The sequence below is a fragment of the Culex pipiens genome, chromosome 3 (assembly GCF_016801865.2).
Source record: "Culex pipiens pallens isolate TS chromosome 3, TS_CPP_V2, whole genome shotgun sequence".
Lineage (NCBI taxonomy): Eukaryota > Metazoa > Arthropoda > Insecta > Diptera > Culicidae > Culex > Culex pipiens.
In genome coordinates, this window is record NC_068939.1 from 28835925 (window position 1) to 28858795 (window position 22871).

General features: G+C 36.0%; 1 protein-coding gene across 1 annotated transcript in view; it reads left to right on the top strand.

Moving 5' to 3' along the window:
- The first annotated feature begins 1057 nt into the window (after window positions 1-1057).
- Window positions 1058-22871, top strand: part of LOC120426050 (uncharacterized) — a 178616-nt gene continuing 156802 nt past the window's right edge. Inside the window, exon 1 of the mRNA XM_039590743.2 lies at window positions 1058-2282. Within this exon, the coding sequence (XP_039446677.1) occupies window positions 2237-2282 (46 nt within the window). The 5' untranslated portion in view covers window positions 1058-2236. The remainder of the gene's footprint in view (window positions 2283-22871) is intronic.

Consider the following 22871-nt stretch of genomic DNA (forward strand, 5'->3'; position numbering starts at 1 on the left):
TTAGTTTTTAGTTTTTAGTTTTTAGTTTTTAGTTTTTAGTTTTTAGTTTTTAGTTTTTAGTTTTGTTTAGTTTTTAGTTTTTAGTTTTTAGTTTTTAGTTTTTAGTTTTTAGTTTTTAGTTTTTAGTTTTTAGTTTTTAGTTTTTAGTTTTTAGTTTTTAGTTTTTAGTTTTTAGTTTTTAGTTTTTAGTTTTTAGTTTTTAGTTTTTAGTTTTTAGTTTTTAGTTTTTAGTGTTTAGTTTTTAGTTTTTAAGTTTTTAGTTTTTAGTTTTTAGTTTTTAGTTTTTAGTTTTTAGTTTTTAGTTTTTAGTTTTTAGTTTTTAGTTTTTAGTTTTTAGTTTTTAGTTTTTAGTTTTTAGTTTTTAGTTTTTAGTTTTTAGTTTTTAGTTTTTAGTTTTTAGTTTTTAGTTTTTAGTTTTTAGTTTTTAGTTTTTAGTTTTTAGTTTTTAGTTTTTAGTTTTTAGTTTTTAGTTTTTAGTTTTTAGTTTTTTAATTTTATCTTTGAACAATATGTAAAAATATTGGAACAGTCGTTGATGTCACGAAGACGAAAAAAATCAAGTTAGATAATTTTTGAATGTTTCTTAGAGCATCGTTTATTTCTAAATAGTTCTTTTAAACTATTCTTGCGATACATATTTTTTTATGTTTTCATTGGTCACCAAGCTGTCGAAAACAAGTGTAACACAAAAAAAGACATTTTTACCATGCTTGTGCCCGTGTCGACTCTGAACAGTTTTGTTTCACTTGAACATTGTCACGTTGGTATGTCGCGCAACACTTTATTTCAAGTTGTGCAACGGATTTCCCTTTAATAAAATTTCTTCTTTTATTCACTACCATACTCCTTCCATCCATCTCTTTCTCTCACTCCTACACTATCTCTTTCCTTTTCATGCTCGCGTTTGACAGCGCAACAGTCATCCGTCAAAGTCAACTTGTTGTTGTGCTTTGCTTTCTCTACCTTTTTCACCCACCATAACACAACACAACACATCACGCCCGTTCTTGTTCGGCTTCGCCTGCTACTGCACACGGTGCCGTTCGGGTTTTAGTTGCACTCTGTGCTTCGTGTTGCGTGGACGTGCTCTCCGATTGACGTCCGCTTGGTTATTCCCGGATTTTTGTTTTCGTCCGCTGCTTCCTCTCCTCTCGCGGTTTTATCAGATTTCGGTGTTCTTGGGCCGTGCAGTTCCTGTGGCGGCTTTTGTTGTTGAATCAGTTGCATGGAAGAGTGCGAGGGAAAAAAGAGTGTGCGATAATAACAGTTTGAGGAAGTTGCAAAGCAAAACAAAGTAGCCTGTGTTATTCCCGTGAGCTGTGCGTTTCTTTGTGTGTTGAGCAATGTTCTAACGCACTCAAGGCAATAAAACAATCATACTGCCTTCGTGTGCCCGTTGGTGTTTATTAATAATCGCGTGAAATACTTACACACGTACAGGCGAAGTCAGTGGGGAGAAGACTCGTCACGACGAGGTGTTCTAGCACACATCTAAGCAGTCAGGTTTTAGCTCAGCGTGTGTTCTAGAATCGTAGGCGGCTGTGCGACGAGAGATCGCTGCACGAGGCCGTCGTCGCGAGGGATTGTGCACCGATGTGTATCAATCGCTAGCGGAGCATGTTGTCACCCGTGTTCTGGATGGAAATTTGAATGGAGTTGGTGTTCGGGGTGAAGGTGATTGACAACGCGAGCCGTTGTTGTTTGCTGGATACGGCTCAGTGGGTTTGCGCTTCTGGAATTTCATCTACATAGTTTTTTTGTTTTGTGTTTGTTATAAAAAAGAGCAACATTTGGAAGAGAGGTGAAGATCATCGGTCGAGCGTGTTTCAGCAGTCGATCGTGCACGCTACAGCACAACAATTGAATCATCCGGAAAGTAAAGCAACAAAAAAACAGAAGCCGAGGAAGATTAGCTATCAAAGGCCGTGTACGAGGTGAAGAAGAGAGCCGGCCGAGAGCATGTTGTTCAGCTCGCCAATCCGAGTAATTATTATGATTAGATGTGGCTTATTAAATGAAAGTGATTGCGCGCCGCAATTAAGTGTTTAAGTGCGCTCACATGTGTGTGTCTGTGCGTGTACTAGTGTGTTGGAATTCAAAGTCGATTACTATCATTTTCGGAGCAACGGAGAGCTGCCGCCGGAGGCGTTTACCCCGAAAGTAGCAGCGGCCCGTTTATCGAACTCTCAGCAGTCAGAGTCCAACAAAACCAGAGCATCGGAGATCGGCCCCCGAGATGGACATCGAGTCGGACGGTTCCGAACGGTGGGAGGATTTTTTCGGTAAGTTCCTGCTTCCGGTTGGGGCGGAAACCGGCCGGCCGGGGTAATTTTGCCACTCGGGCGTCGGAAGCCCGGGTCGGACCGGTCGAAAGTCGGCCAGACGGTAGGGAAATTGGGCGTATGAAAAACATATGAGAGATCGGGCAGCTCGCGTGTGTGTGGGAAGCTAGTACGCGAGTACTTGAAAGAGAGGAGGCGAGAGAGAGAGTGAGAAGAGCGCAGATTGTAGAATCGAGATCGGGAGAGGGACGAAGGGGGGTCGCGCCAAAGTAAGGCAATTGAACTGAATGGAGATGATGGAAGGAAAGTTGGAAGAGATTTGCAAAAATTTGTAGTGTCGCTAGAGTATACATTGCATTTAATGACAGAATGCAATGTATGAACAATAGTGATTTGACAGTGACTGAATTGACAGAACTTGTACTTACCCACTTTTTTACTATCTGCTACGAGTACTTACCAAATAACTGGAACTTCGAAACAGCTTCAGAACGTTCACAGGTACCTCTACTTTGACGTCCGTAATCGAGACGCACATTCGTTCGTTCTGTAAGCTAAGATTGTTACTGAACTAGTCATTGACGCGTGACTCCAACATCAACAAGGCACTCCCAGCCTGCACCAAATAAAGATCGCCGAGTGAGTACAACTTTAGCGCGTCTACGCGACGGGGAAAAAAAAACCTGTTGAACTGTTTTCCATCCCGTTCTACCCTGTACGGAGATGGCCAGTACAGAAGGTAGACCAGTCGCGTTGATCTTCTCGCACACAGACACTTTGTTCGTGCCACATTAATCGCATTTAGAAGCATAGAACTTGCTCTTGCGCGGGATCTTGCGCGCGGTAGCATCGCTACCTTCTCGCTCTCGCAAGAAGTGGATGCTGCTGGCCGGTTCCCGGCTGGTACAAAGTTCTAATCGACGCTCGTTGCATATCGTTGCAACACTGAAAACGTTTCGTCGTTTTCGTCGTTCACTGACTTCTAACTGTACTTGTTCGATTAGAGGGGACGAACGCTGCTGTGGGCGACGCTCACTGGAGGTCAATGGATCCGTAGAATTGGGGTCGCCACGATGATTAGAGGTGGTTAAGGGAACCTGCTCATCCACGGTTGGTTGACCGTTGAGCGCTGAAATTGGACACCCCGAAAAAGAACAGCCAAGAGTTACGTTCGCAAAACACCTGCACCATCTCGTTAGAGGAGCTCACGGTCAAACACGCACACAGGTGGACCTGGTCGTCGCTTTTAAGTGGATCAAATTTCACCCGTCGCATTTCCTATGCACACACAAAAGGCAGCCTCTACGTAGGTTCGCAAAGTCGCGCGAAAAAGGTGAAACCTTGGTCCGGCGAGCGTGGACCTTTTCGTACACACAAAAGTGGCCTGGCTGGCGAAAAAACGATCCATCATTCGTGGCCGGCAGCCCCTTCACGGTCAAGACCTGTTGTGCTTTTTGGGAGCTTTGTTTGCATTGAATTGTATTTATATGACAGAATGCAATGCAAAACAGAAGCCGATTTGACAGTTGACAGAAGGGTACTTACCGATTGAAGGCTGCTGCTTAAAACACTGATCACACTTGTACTTACCCGATTTCAGCTTCGATCAAATTTGCTGGTGTTTGCGCTAGGTACCTCGATTCTGACGTCCGTGATTGGGAAGTTGATTTTGAATTGTCATTCTATAGCGGTGACAAAAACAGAATAAGTTGTAACTCCAGCACCTAATCAACTTTATAGCACTCATCAAACGGGTCCCGCAATCAAAAAAGGCAACTTCCACTTTTTCTCCAATCCCCACTCTCGCGACCGCTGCCCATTTACAGTTGCATCACGCGGCTAATCAACCTATTTAGTGGACAAGTTCCAGCCCCGGGAACGTTGCGGCTGTTGGCGGCAGTCAATCAACTTTCAAACTCTGCGGCAAGGTTGATGCGCGCGCGCGAAAAAGCAGCGGTCCACGTCTTCAAATCAAAACAATAAAAATCGTTTCGCTACCGATCGCCCACGGCTACCTGGAATCGGTCGTAAAAATCTAGGATCAGCTTCGCGGACAAAGGACGCTGCTGGGGCGGCAACGCCGCATTCAAAAGGCCCAACAATCATAATTCTGTTCGCGACACACGGTTGATCTCCGTGGATCGATTGACGGGCTGGATTGCCTTGGTTTCGGGTGCGATACCAATTGTGGGGTCATAAAGCTGTAAATGGAATCCATAAATCATATCGCTCAACACCACGGGCAATATTACGCATATCACCTGCGGGGTGGTTTAATTGTTAGCTTGATGGTGATGTAATCGATTTTTGGAAATCTTGAGCTTAAAGAATTACACGGAATTTCGTTACTTATCACAACTGGCTCCGGTAGCTTTTGAAGCGACATTGAATCCCATTTCTTCGCCTCGCTAGGAGACGATGATTTGGGGTCTGGATTTCTCCATGTTGTGTCCACTGATTTCCTGTATCTAACACCAGGGTGGCCAAACCGGGAAAAACTCAGTAATTTAAGTGACAACCGGGAAATGTTATAAGTTTAGTTTAAATTCGACAAAACAACTTTGAAATGAATTCAATATGTGATAGCAGAAAATATCTTGTAATGTACTTAAAAATCATCTTGCAGCGATGTTTTTTTTTTAAATCATCGAATATGTAAGATAACATTCTCCGTCAAGGCAATTTTCCATAAGAGTGGCAAATTTGCTGTTTGGTTTTTCGCATCGGCAGCCAAATCTGAACAATATTTTAGTGAAATTCAAGTTTCAGGAGATGCGTTGGAACATCCTCTACCACCTGGTGCGAATAATTCCTTTTTGCCAAAAGTGGATATTAGCCGTTTTTTCAATGGTGGGCAGTTTATCATATAATAACTTTCTGCAACATAATTTCAGGACAATTTTTTGTTAAGATAACTTTTTGCAAGGCAACTTCAGCTCGATTTCTGCAAGATAACTTCTTGCAAGATAACTCCAGGCCTTTTTTGTAAGATAACATTCTGCGAGATAACTTAAGCTATGAAAGGTATCTTCATTTCTATTTCTGCAAGATAATTTCAGTCATTTTTTCTTGTTAGTTAACTCCAGCAAAATTTTTTGTAAGATTTTTTGATAACCTACCTTCTGCAAGATAACTTCAGGATTTCTTTCATAAGATATCTTTTTGCAAGATAACTTCAGGAAAGGTTTGCCAAGTTAATTTTCTGAAAGATAACTTAAGCTCAATTTATGTAAGATTGCTTCTTGCAAAATAAATTTGAAATCAATTTTTGTAAGATTCATTTTATGGCGAAGAACTTAAAAAAACTTTTTACAATAATTGTTATAATAATAACATTTGAAAATTAAACAAAATTTATTCCGTGCTGAATCTATCTGGCAAGATAACTTCTCCAGGTTACATAGAACCAGGGTGCAAGATATTTGCTGAATTTTGAGTATACAGATCTGCAAAAGATGCTTAAGCTCAGGAATACCAATATTGTCATAAATTCATTGAAATTTTGCAATTATGTAATTATGATAGCATATAATTATGCAGCAATTCCCCACGAAAACAGCATGGAAAAAAACAAAAGTGCTCAGAACGGGATCAAAATTTTTCTGGGGGTTCCCTGGCCGAATTAATTAGACCCGTATCGCAGTTTTGGTGAAAAAGGTGATTTTTTGCCGATTTCGTCATTTCCGGTTTTTGTGCGCGGCGCGTCGAAAAACACGGATTTTATTTTCAAAAAATCATATCTCGGAATCCTGTTAATGAACTCCTCCCATTTTATAGTATGTTACGTAAAAATGTCCGGGGAATCCGATAAAAATATTTCCAGACATAGGCTCTTTGGTCCAGACACCGTCAAAACGGCATTTTAAAGTTTCATACGCCCTTTTCATATGTTAGGCTAGATTTTCGAAACTTCTAATTATTTTTCTTTGAAAGGCCAACTTATCACCTTTCATTTGCGTATAAGACAGTTGAAATCGGTTGAAATGGCGAGGAGTTATGATTTTTCGATAAAAGTTGTTTTTGCGAAAACCGACGAAAATTGCCATTTTTCAGACCACCCTAACACGGCGTAGGTCACCCTAATGGCCAAACAAAAAAATACGGGTCTAATTAATTCGGCCAGGGAACCGTCAGAAAAATTTTGACCCCGATCTGAGCACTTTTTTTTTTCCATGCTGTTTTCGTGGGGAATTGCTGTATGTATAAATTTGTTTCAAAAACAAGCTTGCAATTTGAAAATCAACCTCCCTCGACCATGATCAGAGCCATGGGACAAAAACAACAAACTTTTTTTGTCCCTTCTATTTAAAAAAATTTAAAATCAATATCATTTTATTAATTGTTTTATATTTAAATTATTTAGGACAAAGATTTTTTTGTTTATTTATAAATAATTTTAATTGATGATAAATCCTAACGAAAAAGAAAAATGTAGATAATCAGCTTGAGTTTAATTTCAAAAGATTGCATATGTTTGAATTATTTGAAAGATGAGATATTTTACATCAGTAGTTTTTGAAAACTTTCATCAATATAATTTTTATTGAGAATTTCTATTTAAATATCTAAATATCGATATGCATAACAATAGTGATAAAAAAATATGACTCGAGCTTATATTTTTCAAAATCTTAATTTAAAATTTTCGAGGGATTTTCAGAAATTAATAAAAAAGAAAAGATTGGTCAAGTTTCATAATGACAATTTTCAAATATCTGAAATGTTGTAAACCTAAGATATTTTGCGTTATTACTTTTGAATACTTCAAGTAGTATCATCATGTAGTGAGAATGTTTATTTCAGTGTCAAGTAATAAAAGATAAGTAAAGTTGTTTTACTACTCGAGCTGATATTTTTCTTCAAATTATTAATTTTAAATTTTGAGGATATTTTGTGACATTAAACAAATATTTTCGTAGTTGGTCAAGTTATATCATGACTTTTGCTGTCAAAAAGTCACTTTTTATACAAACACTTTGACAACATACTTCTTAAAAACATAAAAAGGGTTCTTGTTGGATTATTTTAACAAATTTAAGAGAAATAAAAAAAAAATAGCAGTCCCAAATTATTTTTGTAAGAACATGACATTTTCAGTATAAAAAAAAACATAAAAAAAAAAACAATTTTGCAATGTTCCATGTCGTTTTTTTACCAATAAAAAGAACATTTGTATTGCAACATTTTTGTCTAGAATTCTTCCCATCAATACCTACAATTTTGCCGAAGATACAAAATCGATCGCATTATAAGTTGTCAAGATATCGATTTTAAATTTTTGTATTGTTATGCTGCAGCTGCCAAAATGTTATGTAGATTTTTATGCACGAACTAATGAAGCAACATGGTTTTTTGGTCATAGAGAATATACCAAATTTCAGTCATAAAAAACGTATAAACATAATGAAAGCAAATTCCTAATTTTTGGAAGAATTTAAAATTTATACGAGCTTTCAAAAAAGAGGACAAAAATATTTAAGACTGTTTGCATAAATGTTGTAAACTGCGCATGTTTAAAAAAAGCATCTCTTCTCATATTTGAATGTTATTTAAAAAAATAAAATTTAAATAATTCTTTTAAAAAAGAAGAATATAGATTTTGAGTTTGGAAAAATAATTTCGTACTTACCCGTCTACTGGAACCTGGAGCTACCACAAACACATCAACTAAATCAGGGGTGCCCAACCTTTTGGCCTTGCGGGCCAGATCTGATTTTTCTGAAGCAGTGGCGGGCCGGAACAAATGTTTGATAAAAGTTAAAAAAGTAAACATTTTTTTCATAAAATTTATTTTCTTTAGTTGTTTCAAGTAAACAAATAAATAAACTTATACATATATGAATCATATTATCTTATGCATCTTGATTTTAAGAAAGAAAAACAAAGATAATTTTCAAAGATGTGTTTATTTGAATTGTCGATTGAAATGAAATACCCTGATATCATTAAACCTAAAAACAAACTTACTAATTTCGTAGATGCGAGTTTTTTTTTTAAGTTTAATTTTCTCAACAAAACAATATTAAAAAATGATGATTTTTTGCAACCAGACAAGATAAAATTTATTGAAAATAAATTTGGATTCAAAGCTTTTTAACAAAAAAAAAAACATTTTTGCGTTGTTGTGCTCCATTATTAAAATATTATACAAAACATTTCAAAATGTTTTAACAAACATAATTTGAAAAATGCGTATTGAATTTTTTTTTTAATTCGTCATTCTTCAAATTTCTTTGAGCTATTAAATTAAATGATAAAAAAAATCTTTTTGCACAGTTTTCAACAATAAACTAAGTTTTTTTCATATATTTCACTTTTTTACAATATGGATAATTTGGTTTTCTTGTACCATTTTTCAGTTTAATAATTGATTCTGAAAATATCAATATAGAAATGATAAGAATTAAGTCCAAACTTAAAGAATGTTTAAATGTGAAATAAAACCATTTAATGAAAATGCAAAGGCAAAATCCAAACAAAACGTTGAATTAGAAACATTTTATGCCAAAAGTAAAAAAAAAAAAACAAATAAATGATTTGTTATAGTTTGTGAAAATTTGATCTCAAGATTATTTTTTTAAATTTTGAAACTCAATTTATTTATTGAGTATTTTATGAACAGTCTAAAGGGCCGGTCATAGAACTAAAAAAAAAGACAAGCTGTCGCGGGCCGGATAAAATGGCTTCACGAGCTGGACGTTGGGCAGTCTTGAACTAAATGGTTTAATTTGGTGAGGTACCATGGTTCTGAAGTCCGTGATAGTGAAGCTGATTCGAGTTTCGTTAGCTCTGCTTGAATTCAATTCTAGCGGCCTCATTTCTTCACAATTTTGCGTACGATTGCAAAAAGTTAACCTCAGCTGTCCGGTCCCACAGCCCCAATAGTGTCCAATTTGACCTACCAATCGCCAAAAACTGCAACTATTAATCACCCCCATAACAAAAGACACCCCCCAAAAACGGACCTCCTCCTTTTATCCCCAACCGTGCCATTTCCTTTCAGCTGTCAGTCTGCGCCGAAATGTCAATGTCAGATTGTCCTACTCCATCGATCGATTTCAAGCGTCGTTGCATAACTTTTCTTTTCGGTATCGTCTGGTGGTCTATTTTTAGGGGCCAACACAAACCAGACAGAAGCTGGATTTCACAATCTCTCTCGGCTCCGTCTCCGTGGTGCAGAAGTAATAAAAAATCTATTTTCTTCCAACCGCCCCGACTCCCCCTCAGGCGCTGAACCCGTCAATTATGAATTTCTCCCAAAATCGGACATAACACTTGCACCCGTTTGGGCCGCCATCGGCGATGATATAATTCCGTGTGAAGAAATTGAGACTTGAAGACTGAAGGAAAAAATCTACAGCATTGTACGGTTGTACGAACCCTAATTTCTAGTTCCGACGTTCGGCATCCGTCTGGTCTAGCTGATCTAGACAAACATTTGAAAATGTCTCAACATAATTTAATTGTTATGGCATTCAACATTTCCAGAAACTCCACTTTCAAAACTTAGTCAGATGGCGTCAACTCCCACCGTCACTTCCCGAACAAACTTCCACTGGGGTCTTCTCGCGTGGTCCCTCTCAAACCCTTGCCAGAGAGTGCCAACGAGTCAATTGAATTTGTTGAAGTTGGCGATTTGTTGTGTTCGCTTAATTGGGGGAACCTTTGGCGTGCGCCTGTTCTTTGAGGTTTGTTGGTTTTTTTGGGTCGCCACCGCAGCTTACGGCGCGCAGCCCATGTGGGGGAGGGACTTTTATGGAAATTGAAAGTCTAGTCATTGTTATTACCTGCAGCGGTAGTAGCAGCGGTTGACTAGCTCAAATGTCTAGCTGCTATTCATATGCGCGGTTGTGAAGAGGCCTGGAGAGTTGCACAAGTCGACGTTCAGCCAACGCAGAGGAGGGTACTATCGATGGATTGTAAAAACAGGAACCAGTGGAAGAAACTTGGGCTTAGGCAAATACGGCGATGGGTCTATTAGAGGAAATCCATAGCGAAAACATTAAGGCAATGGCTTGAAAATTTACTTCTTTAAAGTTAAAAAAAAGACAAAATCAAACTAAACACAGTCGTAGCCTTTGCTTCAACCCAAATTTACGATACTAATTATTGTATGCATTGCATTGTTTGACAGAATGCAATGCATAACAATAACATTTTGACAGTTGACAGAATTGACAGAACTATGAAATAAAATTACGTACTTACCCGTATGCTGGAACCACAGCAACTGTGAACAACTCTGTATCTAGTACCTTGGGTTTGAAGTCCGTAATAGAGATCGTCATTTTTATTCCTCTTCAACTGGTATTCGAATGTTGAAATCCTTAGTAGGAAAAGCCTTCTGATGTTATAATAAGTTAAAAAGATGCAATTTGTGTATCTTTGCATGGAACAATCCCCAGCTCAGCTCAGATCGGGCCACTGTTTTGCGCGATCCAAATTAGAGGGACAATCGGGAAAGTTTTTCCCCTCTACCTCCCGAAGGTGGATAATTTAAGGCCACCTTCCTCCAAATTGCACAAGGAAATTGCCCCCTTCTGAAGTCAGCTCACACAAGCCACTGATTGTTGATACCTAATTGGCGAAAATTAGATCTTGCGGGCTCGATAAACAAAAAGAGCGCAGGGGGACACCAACTGTCAAAGCAGCGAACCCGATGTAACAATATTGTTTCTGCAAGGTTGACTTTTGCGGGTCCTGAACTCGCTCCTTAAGGGGAAGTGAAGGTTTTCTCACGGGCTCGTTAAGTGGTGGAAGGCAAGAAGGCTGCTGGTTACGGTACTGCTAAGTAATGTACCCATTGTAGTATTAATTGGACATGATTCGCGCGGGGTCCCGTGGACCTGTCAACTGGCGTGGACTCGGGTGCTGGTGCCTGGGTTGTGAAGCTGGAGGCAGGCCTAATCGTGAGATAATTACTTCATCAGCGGGCCTTGTAGTAGGAAGTGGGAATCGATCGTTTCCTGAATGTGAATTTCACCTGTGTGGAAGGTTTTGGGGTCACATGAGGAATGTCACTTGTTTGGGAAAGCAAATTTGAGCTCGAATATAAACTGAATACATCATATAAACCCACAATAAAAACTAAAAACTAAAAACTAAAAACTAAAAACTAAAAACTAAAAACTAAAAACTAAAAACTAAAAACTAAAAACTAAAAACTAAAAACTAAAAACTAAAAACTAAAAACTAAAAACTAAAAACTAAAAACTAAAACTAAAAACTAAAAACTAAAACTAAAAACTAAAAACTAAAAACTAAAAACTAAAAACTAAAAACTAAAAACTAAAAACTAAAAACTAAAAACTAAAAACTAAAAACTAAAAACTAAAAAAAACTAAAAACTAAAAACTAAAAACTAAAAACTAAAAACTAAAAACTAAAAACTAAAAACTAAAAACTAAAAACTAAAAACTAAAAACTAAAAACTAAAAACTAAAAACTAAAAACTAAAAACTAAAAACTAAAAACTAAAAACTAAAAACTAAAAACTAAAAACTAAAAACTAAAAACTAAAAACTAAAAACTAAAAACTAAAAACTAAAAACTAAAAACTAAAAACTAAAAACTAAAAACTAAAAACTAAAAACTAAAAACTAAAAACTAAAAACTAAAAACTAAAAACTAAAAACTAAAAACTAAAAACTAAAAACTAAAAACTAAAAACTAAAAACTAAAAACTAAAAACTAAAAACTAAAAACTAAAAAACTAAAAACTAAAAACTAAAAACTAAAACTAAAAACTAAAAACTAAAAACTAAAAACTAAAAACTAAAAAACTAAAAACTAAAAACTAAAAACTAAAAACTAAAAACTAAAAACTAAAAACTAAAAACTAAAAACTAAAAACTAAAAACTAAAAACTAAAAACTAAAAACTAAAAACTAAAAACTAAAAACTAAAAACTAAAAACTAAAAACTAAAAACTAAAAACTAAAAACTAAAAACTAAAAACTAAAAACTAAAAACTAAAAACTAAAAACTAAAAACTAAAAACTAAAAACTAAAAACTAAAAACTAAAAACTAAAAACTAAAAACTAAAACTAAAAACTAAAAACTAAAAACTAAAAACTAAAACTAAAAACTAAAAACTAAAAACTAAAACTAAAAACTAAAAACTAAAAACTAAAAACTAAAAACTAAAAACTAAAAACTAAAAACTAAAAACTAAAAACTAAAAACTAAAAACTAAAAACTAAAAACTAAAAACTAAAAACTAAAAACTAAAAACTAAAAACTAAAAACTAAAAACTAAAAACTAAAAACTAAAAACTAAAAACTAAAAACTAAAAACTAAAAACTAAAAACTAAAAACTAAAAACTAAAAACTAAAAACTAAAAACTAAAAACTAAACACTAAAAACTAAAAACTAAAAACTAAAAACTAAAAACTAAAAACTGAAAACTAAAAACTAAAAACTAAAAACTAAAAACTAAAAACTAAAAACTAAAAAGTAAAAATTAAAAACTAAAAACTAAAAACTAAAAACTAAAAACTAAAAACTAAAAACTAAAAACTAAAAACTAAAAACTAAAAACTAAAAACTAAAAACTAAAAACTAAAAACTAAAAACTAAAAACTACAAACTAAAACTTTCAACTCCCAACTCTCAACTCTCAACTCTCAACTCTCAACTCTCAACTCTCAACTCTCAACTCTCAATTCTAAATTACAGACAGAAAAAAGTTTATCGATTCGAAAAAATATTTCGATCATTTTGGAATTAGGAGAATGAGCGTGATATTTAATTTTTGGCCCTTTTGAAATGTTAGTCGTGATGCTAAAATTTATCGTAATATTGATTATTTGGCCATTTTGAAAATCTAGTCATATGTATGTATGTATGTATGATCTCCATACCCGCAGGCAACTTGGTCCCGAAACACATGTGAGCGCTAGGTGAACAATTCGATCATCTTTTTTTTTTTTCTTTTTTGTACACCCACGTGCATAAGTTTTTTTGCACGAATTTTAATGCTACAAATACCTGCGCATAGATCAAAATGGTTTCCCGCTTCCCTCCCCAAGCGCTGGAAATTTGTAGCGGGTGCAGGGACACTTCGCATAGACGCCCTTGCTCCCATCACGTCACTGAGGGTATGGAGCGACGAGAAATTAATAAGCATGCCCCCCCCCCAGTCGAACCTTCATTAGAGAAGCAGGCAATCCACAACTCACAGCGAACGACCGAGGGAACACCCTACCGCGTATATAATAAGATTGGCGTGGTATGTCTTCAATGATTTGTAAATATGTCAGAATGAATGAAAGAATGAATGAAAATCGTCTCACCAAACAACGGAGTCTTCAGAAAATTTTCATCTCTTCAATTTTGATGACCATGGAAAAACATTGAAAAGCTTCAATCTTGAGTTGCTCCGATTCTCCGTCCGCAGTATTTTTCCCGCAGTCCCTCCGAGATGTTCCTGTCAGACAGCTCCAAGCGCTTGTACACGTTGGCCAGCTTCTACTGGGCCTCCTCAAGGGTCGAGACGATTTTGGACCAGAACTTGATGGCTATCGGCATCCGGCAGAAAGTTGCTCCAAACGCGAACTTAGAAAATCCCAATCCAGCGCAGACGAAGTACTTTTCTTTTCTTCCAACGGGCGCGCACTGGGTTCCGCAACATTCACAAACCGTCCGAATAACTGTGTTTTAACTCAAACAGATAGAAAAAACCCGAAAAACTTCAAAAAAAGACACGAGCAGAAAAATTCGCGTCCGACCTGCCACGCAACCTACTTCGATCTCCTTGGCCATTTTGAAAATCTAGTCATGATTTTAAAATTTTTTCTCACTTTTTTTTAAATTGAAATTGGGACCCTTAGTTGTTGAATAAAGTTAAATAATGTGGCACAGACTCAAAAAACTTTTTTTTTCTTGTTTGTTAAACTTTTGAAAATATTTTTTTTCGGAAATGATTTCTCATGGTCACTTTTTGAAAATATTGAAAACTGCTTTTTTTGTTGAAATAATAAATTTAGAGGCCATATCTTGAAAAAGGGGCAAACATTCTGTGAAGTATTTATCGATGGCCAATTCAATTTTACATTAAAAACTGTAGTTAAAAAAAAAGTTGGATAATCTATTTTTTTTCTTAAAAAAAAAAACACATTTTCAAAAAATCATAACTCTGCGGCTACATTTCTGGCCTTTCTTCTTCATGGGTAAAAAAAATGCTAGTTGTTACCCCTTAAAAAACATACAGAAATAAAACATAAAAAATAAATAATACTAATTTTAGGTAATTTGAATTTTAGTGAAAACAAGTTAATTTAAAAACCTGCCAAAAAAAAACCGTCTGTTTTTTCTCGAAACGTCATCAGGGGTGACATTGGGTCATACAAAAATGCTGAAATTTTTATGACCCAATCTAACCCCCACGACCCAATGTCAACCCTGATGACGGTACCATAAACTTTGCCCAGGACACCAAATCGAACAGATTCCTTAAAATGATAAAGATTGTGTTCCATTTTTGTATGGTCTTTTTTTTTGCATTTGGGTGTTTTTCAAACCGACTTACGTCAGTGATATTTTCATCCAAAAAGCAATTATGAAAATTTTGTTTATTGAGCCTTTTGAAAATTTAAAAGTGTTGTTTCTAAATTTTAGTCAGGAAATTGTAAGCTTTTTCGGGAAATTACTCTTTGATAACAAGACAACTTCTCTATTACGGACTTCAAACTTGATATCCCGAGCAGCAAAGATAACTTGGGAATAATATTTTTCGATATTTGAAAATACTAGGCTAATAACATTGTATGTTATTTATAACAAGATTTGTTATTCGTCGTTATGATTTTTTTGTTATTGGATTGTTATTGTAATAACAAATTAATAACTTTTTTAGTTATTTTTCGAATAAAAATCTTAGTTATTATTTTTTGTTATTTTAACAACTAATCCGATCATCCTAATAATAGTTGGAGTTATTCTTCCATAACAAAAAATGTTATTTGCAAGTTGTTTTGGCTTTCAACCAATATCAAACCAATAACAAATTTTGTTATGATCACATTAACTGTTATTAAACCCTTACGCAAAAAAATATTTTTCAAGAGGATTCCATAACACTTTCTGTTATTTTAACAGTATTTGTTATTGAAATAGCATGAATTTTGTTATTACCGTCTGCCCGGGATACCAGTTCAAGTGGAATCCAAAAGTTGATGTTAGGTATATGGTTCCAGCAAACTGGTGAGTACGTATTCTGTCAATGCTGTCAACTGTCAAACTGTTATTGTTTATGCATTGAATTCTGTCATCCAATGCAATGCAAACAATACAATTGAGTCAATATCCTCAACTGGTAATTGGAATCCTGACTGAAAGTTTCTCTCAGTCGATTTTCCAGGATTATTATTCCTGCTCCTGACAAATCAATTCCCCTCCCGAGAGAGTTCGTTAGACCTTTTCCAGCACGCTCGCCAACGCTCGATAGCTTCATTTGGCATCACCTTTAAACCGTCGTCGTCGTCACCGTTCCAGAAATAAGTAAAATGTCACTCAACTCGCCCTCGGGGCTATCTCTATCAGCGGCGCAGTGCTACCAGAAAAGTGCATTGGCACAACCGGAGTTGTGCACACGGGATCCCCGCGGGACTGTGGCCGAGCGCGTTGGCGGTTTGGTTTGCAAATCTTCCCGGTCGGATCTCGCGGTCGTACACGACAGTGCACTTCGGGGTCAAGCGACGGAGGCTTCGCCTCCGGGGTCGTTAAAAATGTGCCCACTTGTTGCTCCGAGTGTCTCGTAGACGTATGTTTCCGTGGTATGGTGAAACCTACCAGCAAGATTCAGCGCGGTGAACAAACAATAACTGCATGTTTCGTATTCCCGGCCGTCTTGGCCATATTTGAGCTCAACTCTCGGCGCAGGCTCTAGGCGTACTACTAATAGGCAACGCGCGAGAACGAACATCTCGAACCGTGACATTAGCGTGCTGTGGAGTGCCGAGGAAAGTGCGGAGACACAATCAAAACAACAACTTCATGACGACCCCCCGCGTCCCGGGCTCATGGTGGAAGCGCATTCCAGCGATCGCGCAGCGAGCGAGGTGCGACAATATCCGCACGAACTCTGTCGAGCCGTTGCAGCGGTAGACTGGTTCGTGGTATGAACTTTTTCAAGAATTGCTTTGAATCTGAACCAGTCTACCGCGCGCATTGCATATTTATTGGCGGCGTTCGATTCGTCGGTCGTCGGCATCGCCAAACGTTGATCTCGATCAGCAGCCGTCCCAAGTACCTGTGTATTTATTGAAAAGGTATTTGTTCTCCGAACCCTTCCCTGCTCCAACGAAGGGGCTGTTTGGTACGTGACGACCTGACCTACGTTTGACTGCGCGCGTCGCAAGTATAACGAAAAGTATAACATTAAACTGTCTATATTGCTTGTAGTACACATTCCAGCTGGCAGCTCCGCGGCCTGTCTTCGGCATGACCTGTGTCTATAGAACTGTTGAAAAAGGTGGGTGCAGGGACCGCTGGGTAGGGTTGCCAGCATGCGAGGCTATCTTGACATCATCTACCGAATTGCACCATTTTTAGTGCCGAGCTTTGAATTGAACTGACAGAATTCAATGGTGCAAACAATGAGTGGTTAGATCTTGAAAGGTTGACAAACTTGACGGAGCACTTGCAGGTGACTAACGCTGTCCCTAGAAAATTTTAGAATGGTAGAAAAAATGAATGTTGTCTTCCTTTCCCTATCACGGACGTCAAAGTCAAGGTACCCTGTAGTACTACGCAGATTGAATGCACTAAAACTGGTAAGTACATTAGATTAAGTAGTTGCTGATCCTGCTTTAACGGGTAAGTACAATTCTGTCAAATCTGTCAACTGTCAACTCTTGTGTTGGTTATGCATTGAATTCTGTCATTCAATCCAATGCATGCAACACTAATTTTAGCACCCTCTGTTTGAGAAAACACTTTTCTCTTCACACCTTTTGCCATCGGTTACCCTACACCTCCGGCACAGCAAATAAAAGGGATCACCGGTGGGATCATGTCGTGTTCCCCCCTCCAACAAATCCCAGCTCCCCTTTTCAAATGTCATCATCGTCGGGAGTCGCCAAATTGCGCTGCGCTGCAGCCCCAACATGTTGTGACTGGCAGACGTCGTTGCGATCGGCGTCGGAACCCCCAGCGACTGAGGTTGCGGGAGGAATTTCACGGCTCAGTTATTCAAATGCAAAACAGACCCGGCTCTTGGATGTCTGCAGTTGCAGTCGGAGGGGGTTAAAAAGTGAAAACTGGTAGCCGCGACAGGAAGCTCGTTAAACACCAACTTGGACTTCACGGAAGTTCAACGAGGTAGCTTGACAACAAAGGTTCAGCTAGGGTCTTCAATAACTACATGGGTTCGCTAGAACCCACGGACGTGATTGAAGGCTTAAACCGGGTTTGAGATAAGCTCCTGTCAATCAGATTGTTTAGAGAATAACAAAGGGGATAACTCACGAGTGATCCCGAAATGAAAGAACGAGCTTTGAGGACGGCTATCAACGCGATTCAAAAGCCCGATCTCCAGCTGGGAGGTACCCTGCCTCCCGAAACTATCAGTTTGACCATCGCGCTATAATTAATCCAAGAACCGCTCGATTCCCTAGTTTAGGACGGGGGGGTTGGCGAAAAACAAACCCACGTTAATCGGCGATTCACGCATCTCTATGGGTTCTGCTTCAACACGTGCCCTCGAGGCAGCAGCACTGTGTTCTTGAGCAAGAAAAGGAAGAACGCGAGACGACTACTTCAATCATCGTTTTTATCTTTTAATTCAAATCAAAGCGGTCGTAAATTTGTTATTTTTCTCTCCGGACGTCAGAGCGGAGAAGTCAAGTCAAGATCGCTTCATAAAGAGACCGGGCGGTTTTGCCCGAGCTGGGAGCTGAACTTTGTGCACGGCTTGTGGCGGCGGCGACCAGATCTTCATATATATATTTACAACCAAGCAAACGGCAAGTGTGTGCGCCGGGAATGAGTAATTGATAAACACACAAATGTGGAATAATAAAACAATGTGGAATGTTGGCGAGATTAGGCACGGTGAAAAACTTTGATTGGATACTTCAATTTTGGATTACTCAGATCCGTATTGCTTTGAAGTTCGTGGTTGGGAAAGCTACCTTAACGTCAACTAAAAAAGTTTGAACACTTTTAAAACGGACTTCAAGTTTAATTTATATTTCCTCAGTTGTACCAATCAAAAGTTTCATTTCAATTCAAGCTTCTCTATTACGGACTTCAAAGTCGAGGTACCCCTTGTAGACGTACGTCATTTTGAATGTGTTAGCAGAAATCGGTTAGTACGTCATTTCAAGAAGCTGTTCAAGGTGCAACGGGTAAGTACAGTTCTGTCAATCCTGTCAACTGTCAATGAAACGATTGTCTATGCATTGAATTCTGTCATCCAAAAAAAAAAAAAAAGATCAATGATCTACAGCATTTAAGACACTTCTATTACGGACTTCACTTTTAAGGTATCTTTCCTCAGTTGTATCAATAACAAGTTTCATTTCTATGCGAGCTTCTCAATTACGGACTTCAAAGTCAAGGTACCCTTAGTAAGATGTAAGTTAATTAAAAATGTTAGCAGTAATCGGTAAGTACGTAATTTCAGGAAGCTGTCCTAGATTCAACGGGTAAGTACAATTCTGTCAAGTCTGTCAACTGTCAATTCAACGATTGTCTATGCATTGAATACTGTCATCCAATTCAATGCATGCAATTCCGTAACTATTTTGAAATTTCTGTCAAACTAGGGGAAATCTACCCTTTCCAATCAAACACCTATCTTCGTCATATGGAGAGTTTGATGCTCGATTAAAGCTCCAAAAATACTATTTGGGCTATAAACTTACCAGCAACAGCACCGCCTCGAGTAAGCACGCAAATGTATGCCACTTACTGGCCAAAAAGATCACATTTAATGCACTTTTGATCATAATTTGTATTTTGCGAGACCACTTCTCATCATTTTGTTGGCACACACAGTGACACACACGAGACTCAAACGCTTAATGAATATCGCCAAAATTAACTTTTCACTTTCGCTTACTTTTTCACGGCGCTTAAGATATGAAATTGCTTCCAACTACCGGCAACATGTTCTTTTGACCGTTACTTAGTCACTCACTTGAAGAATAATCCCGAAAAATGTAATAAATTAGCAAGCGCCATCAAAAAAACAAACGCGCCAAGTCCTTTGACGTTTCAATTTTCACTTTGCATTCCAATCGAAGGCTGAAGAAAACCGAGCGAGAGACGAAGGCAAAAAAGAACAAAGGCTGGCCGTCAACACCACCAGCAGCACAGCCAGCGATGCCAGGAAACTTTCCCTATAAATGCCACTTTTCGTGAGTGTTCGTTTGAACTGTCAGCGCAAATGGCAACACTCAACAGAGTGTTGGAAGAAAAAAGAACTAAGCCGATATTAGAAAAATGGGCGTGGCCCAATGCATTTGCCTCGATTAGAATACCCTTGGGAATTTTTTTTGTTAAATGCTTGGTAAAGAAATAGAATAACTTTTAGTGAAAGTGAAAATAAACAGAAATGTTCACAAAAACTTGCTCTACTCGTTGGTGTACTTGGTTTTAGTAAAATTCAAGGGAGACTCTAGATTATCCAGCATCATTCAAACACGACCGCTTATTAGGATTAAAATGGGTAGATTTCCCCTAGTTTAGGTATTTTTTCGATCAGTGCCCTCAAACCTGATCATCATTCGTCATGACGAAGTGCTCGCACAAGGGAAGCCTCAAGTAGCAGTGCTGCACTGCTGGTTGTAGCGCTGCTTCCAGCGCGAACGATGGTAGCACCGACTTCGGAACCTCAGCTGCACAGCAGCAGTACGTTGCACATAATAATAAAGCTCACGGGGATGATCATCAGGTTGAAGGCATGGAGTGTGTGAGTGGATCACGCAAGGCGATCGGTGCATTACACATTTTTGCATGCGATTCTGGAATAACCGTTGAAGATGGGTTAAGTTTGGGTTATTCGGTTAAATTTCAACAAATACGAATATTTTAAAAGTTAGTCAAGTAACGAATTGCAGATTCAAGCCACAGGTACGGCATTTCCAGAACACATATTTCATTCGAACTTGCCTTTACGAGCGGAGCTGTCACTTTGGGTACGACTATCGTTATGCACCGTGGATCCGGGGAAGGATTGGCCCCAATTTTGAGGATTTATTACCGTTGGCATAATTCGTGGCAATTTGGAGTGCGATATGGGATCTTGGGGGTAATGATCGCGGGCAACATTGTATATCTCAATTCAGGGAAGAGTTACACGGAAAGAAGGTTTATCGTGAATCTTACTAAATTTCGGTTAAAAACCCTAAAAAAATTGGTTGTTTTTTCAACCACCATTTTTTTTAGCTGGAAATCCTAAAAAAAAATCCTGGATTTTACAGCTGGATCCAGGTCCTAAAAATGATAAATCCAGCTAAATTTTTAGTAAATTTTACTAATTTGCAAGCTGAAAAAATGCTGTCAGTCTCAAAAGCTGTATGTTTTCAGAAGGTCTGAAAGCTATTTCAGCTAGTTTTTGTGGTATTCTAGGAAGTTTTATGGTTAGCCCAGCGAGTTTTTAGACTGTTTCAACTAGTTTTTTCGGAATCATTCCCAAAATTTTCCATTGATGGCTGCGAAGCCAGGTATTTTCACACATCTTTTTAGCTAGTTTTACTAACTTTGCCGCTATTCTTGGTAGGTGTTTTGGTTGAAATAGCAAATTTTTCCACTATTTCTACAAGTTTTCTTTCGAAAGCCTCCATTGCTGCCTGCAAAGCACGCTTTATTCACCCAGCCTTTTGGCTGATTTAGCTCGTTTTTTTTTGTTCTTGCTACGTTTTTCGGTAAGTCCAGCTAATTTTTCGACTGTTTTAACTAGTAATTTCGAAATCATTAAAAAAAATCCCTTACTGCCTAAAGTTGTTTTTAATTTTCAAAAAGACTTTTTGCTGGTGTAGCATGATTTTCCGCTATTCTTGGATGATTCAATAGTTTCCAGGCTTTTTGAACTATATTATAATTGATCATCCTAATTGTACGGCTTAGTTGCGATATTCTATTGTATGTATAAAAATACAAAAATACAAAAATACAAAAATACAAAAATACAAAAATACAAAAATACAAAAATACAAAAATACAAAAATACAAAAATACAAAAATACAAAAATACAAAAATACAAAAATACAAAAATACAAAAATACAAAAATACAAAAATACAAAAATACAAAAATACAAAAATACAAAAATACAAAAATACAAAAATACAAAAATACAAAAATACAAAAATAAAAAATACAAAAATACAAAAATACAAAAATACAAAAATACAAAAATACAAAAATACAAAAATACAAAAATACAAAAATACAAAAATACAAAATACAAAATACAAAAATACAAAAATACAAAAATACAAAAATACAAAAATACAAAAATACAAAAATACAAAAATACAAAAATACAAAAATACAAAAATACAAAAATGCTAAAATACAAAAATACAAAAATACAAAAATACAAAAATACAAAAATACAAAAATACAAAAATACAAAAATACAAAAATACAAAAATACAAAAATACAAAAATACAAAAATACAAAAATACAAAAATACAAAAATACAAAAATACAAAAATACAAAAATACAAAAATACAAAAATACAAAAATACAAAAATACAAAAATACAAAAATACAAAAATACAAAAATACAAAAATACAAAAATACAAAAATACAAAAATACAAAAATACAAAAATACAAAAATACAAAAATACAAAAATACAAAAATACAAAAATACAAAAATACAAAAATACAAAAATACAAAAATACAAAAATACAAAAATACAAAAATACAAAAATACAAAAATACAAAAATACAAAAATACAAAAATACAAAAATACAAAAATACAAAAATACAAAAATACAAAAATACAAAAATACAAAAATACAAAAATACAAAAATACAAAAATACAAAAATACAAAAATACAAAAATACAAAAATACAAAAATACAAAAATACAAAAATACAAAAATACAAAAATACAAAAATACAAAAATACAAAAATACAAAAATACAAAAATACAAAAATATAAAAATACAAAAAAAAAAATTACAAAAAGATATTTTGTTTAAATTATAGTAAATTGAAGTTATCTTTAAACTACGTTTTGCATTTAACAAAGTTTGAATATAACATCAAATTACTTTAATTTAAACTTAATTTAACTTATTTCAACTTAATTTAACTAAATTTAACTTAATTTAACTTAATTTAACTTAGTTTAACTTAATTTAACTTAATTTAACTTAATTTAACTTAATTTATCTTAATTTAACTTAATTTAACTTAATTAAACTTAATTTAACTTAATTTAACTTAATTTAACTTATTTTAACCTAATTAAACTTAATTTAACTAAATTTAACTTAATTTCAATTGAATTTTATCAAATAACTTTAAATTTAACTAAATTCTACCAAATTACATTTAATTCAACTGAATTCTACCAAATGAAATAACATTTAAATAAATGTACATATTATCTATATT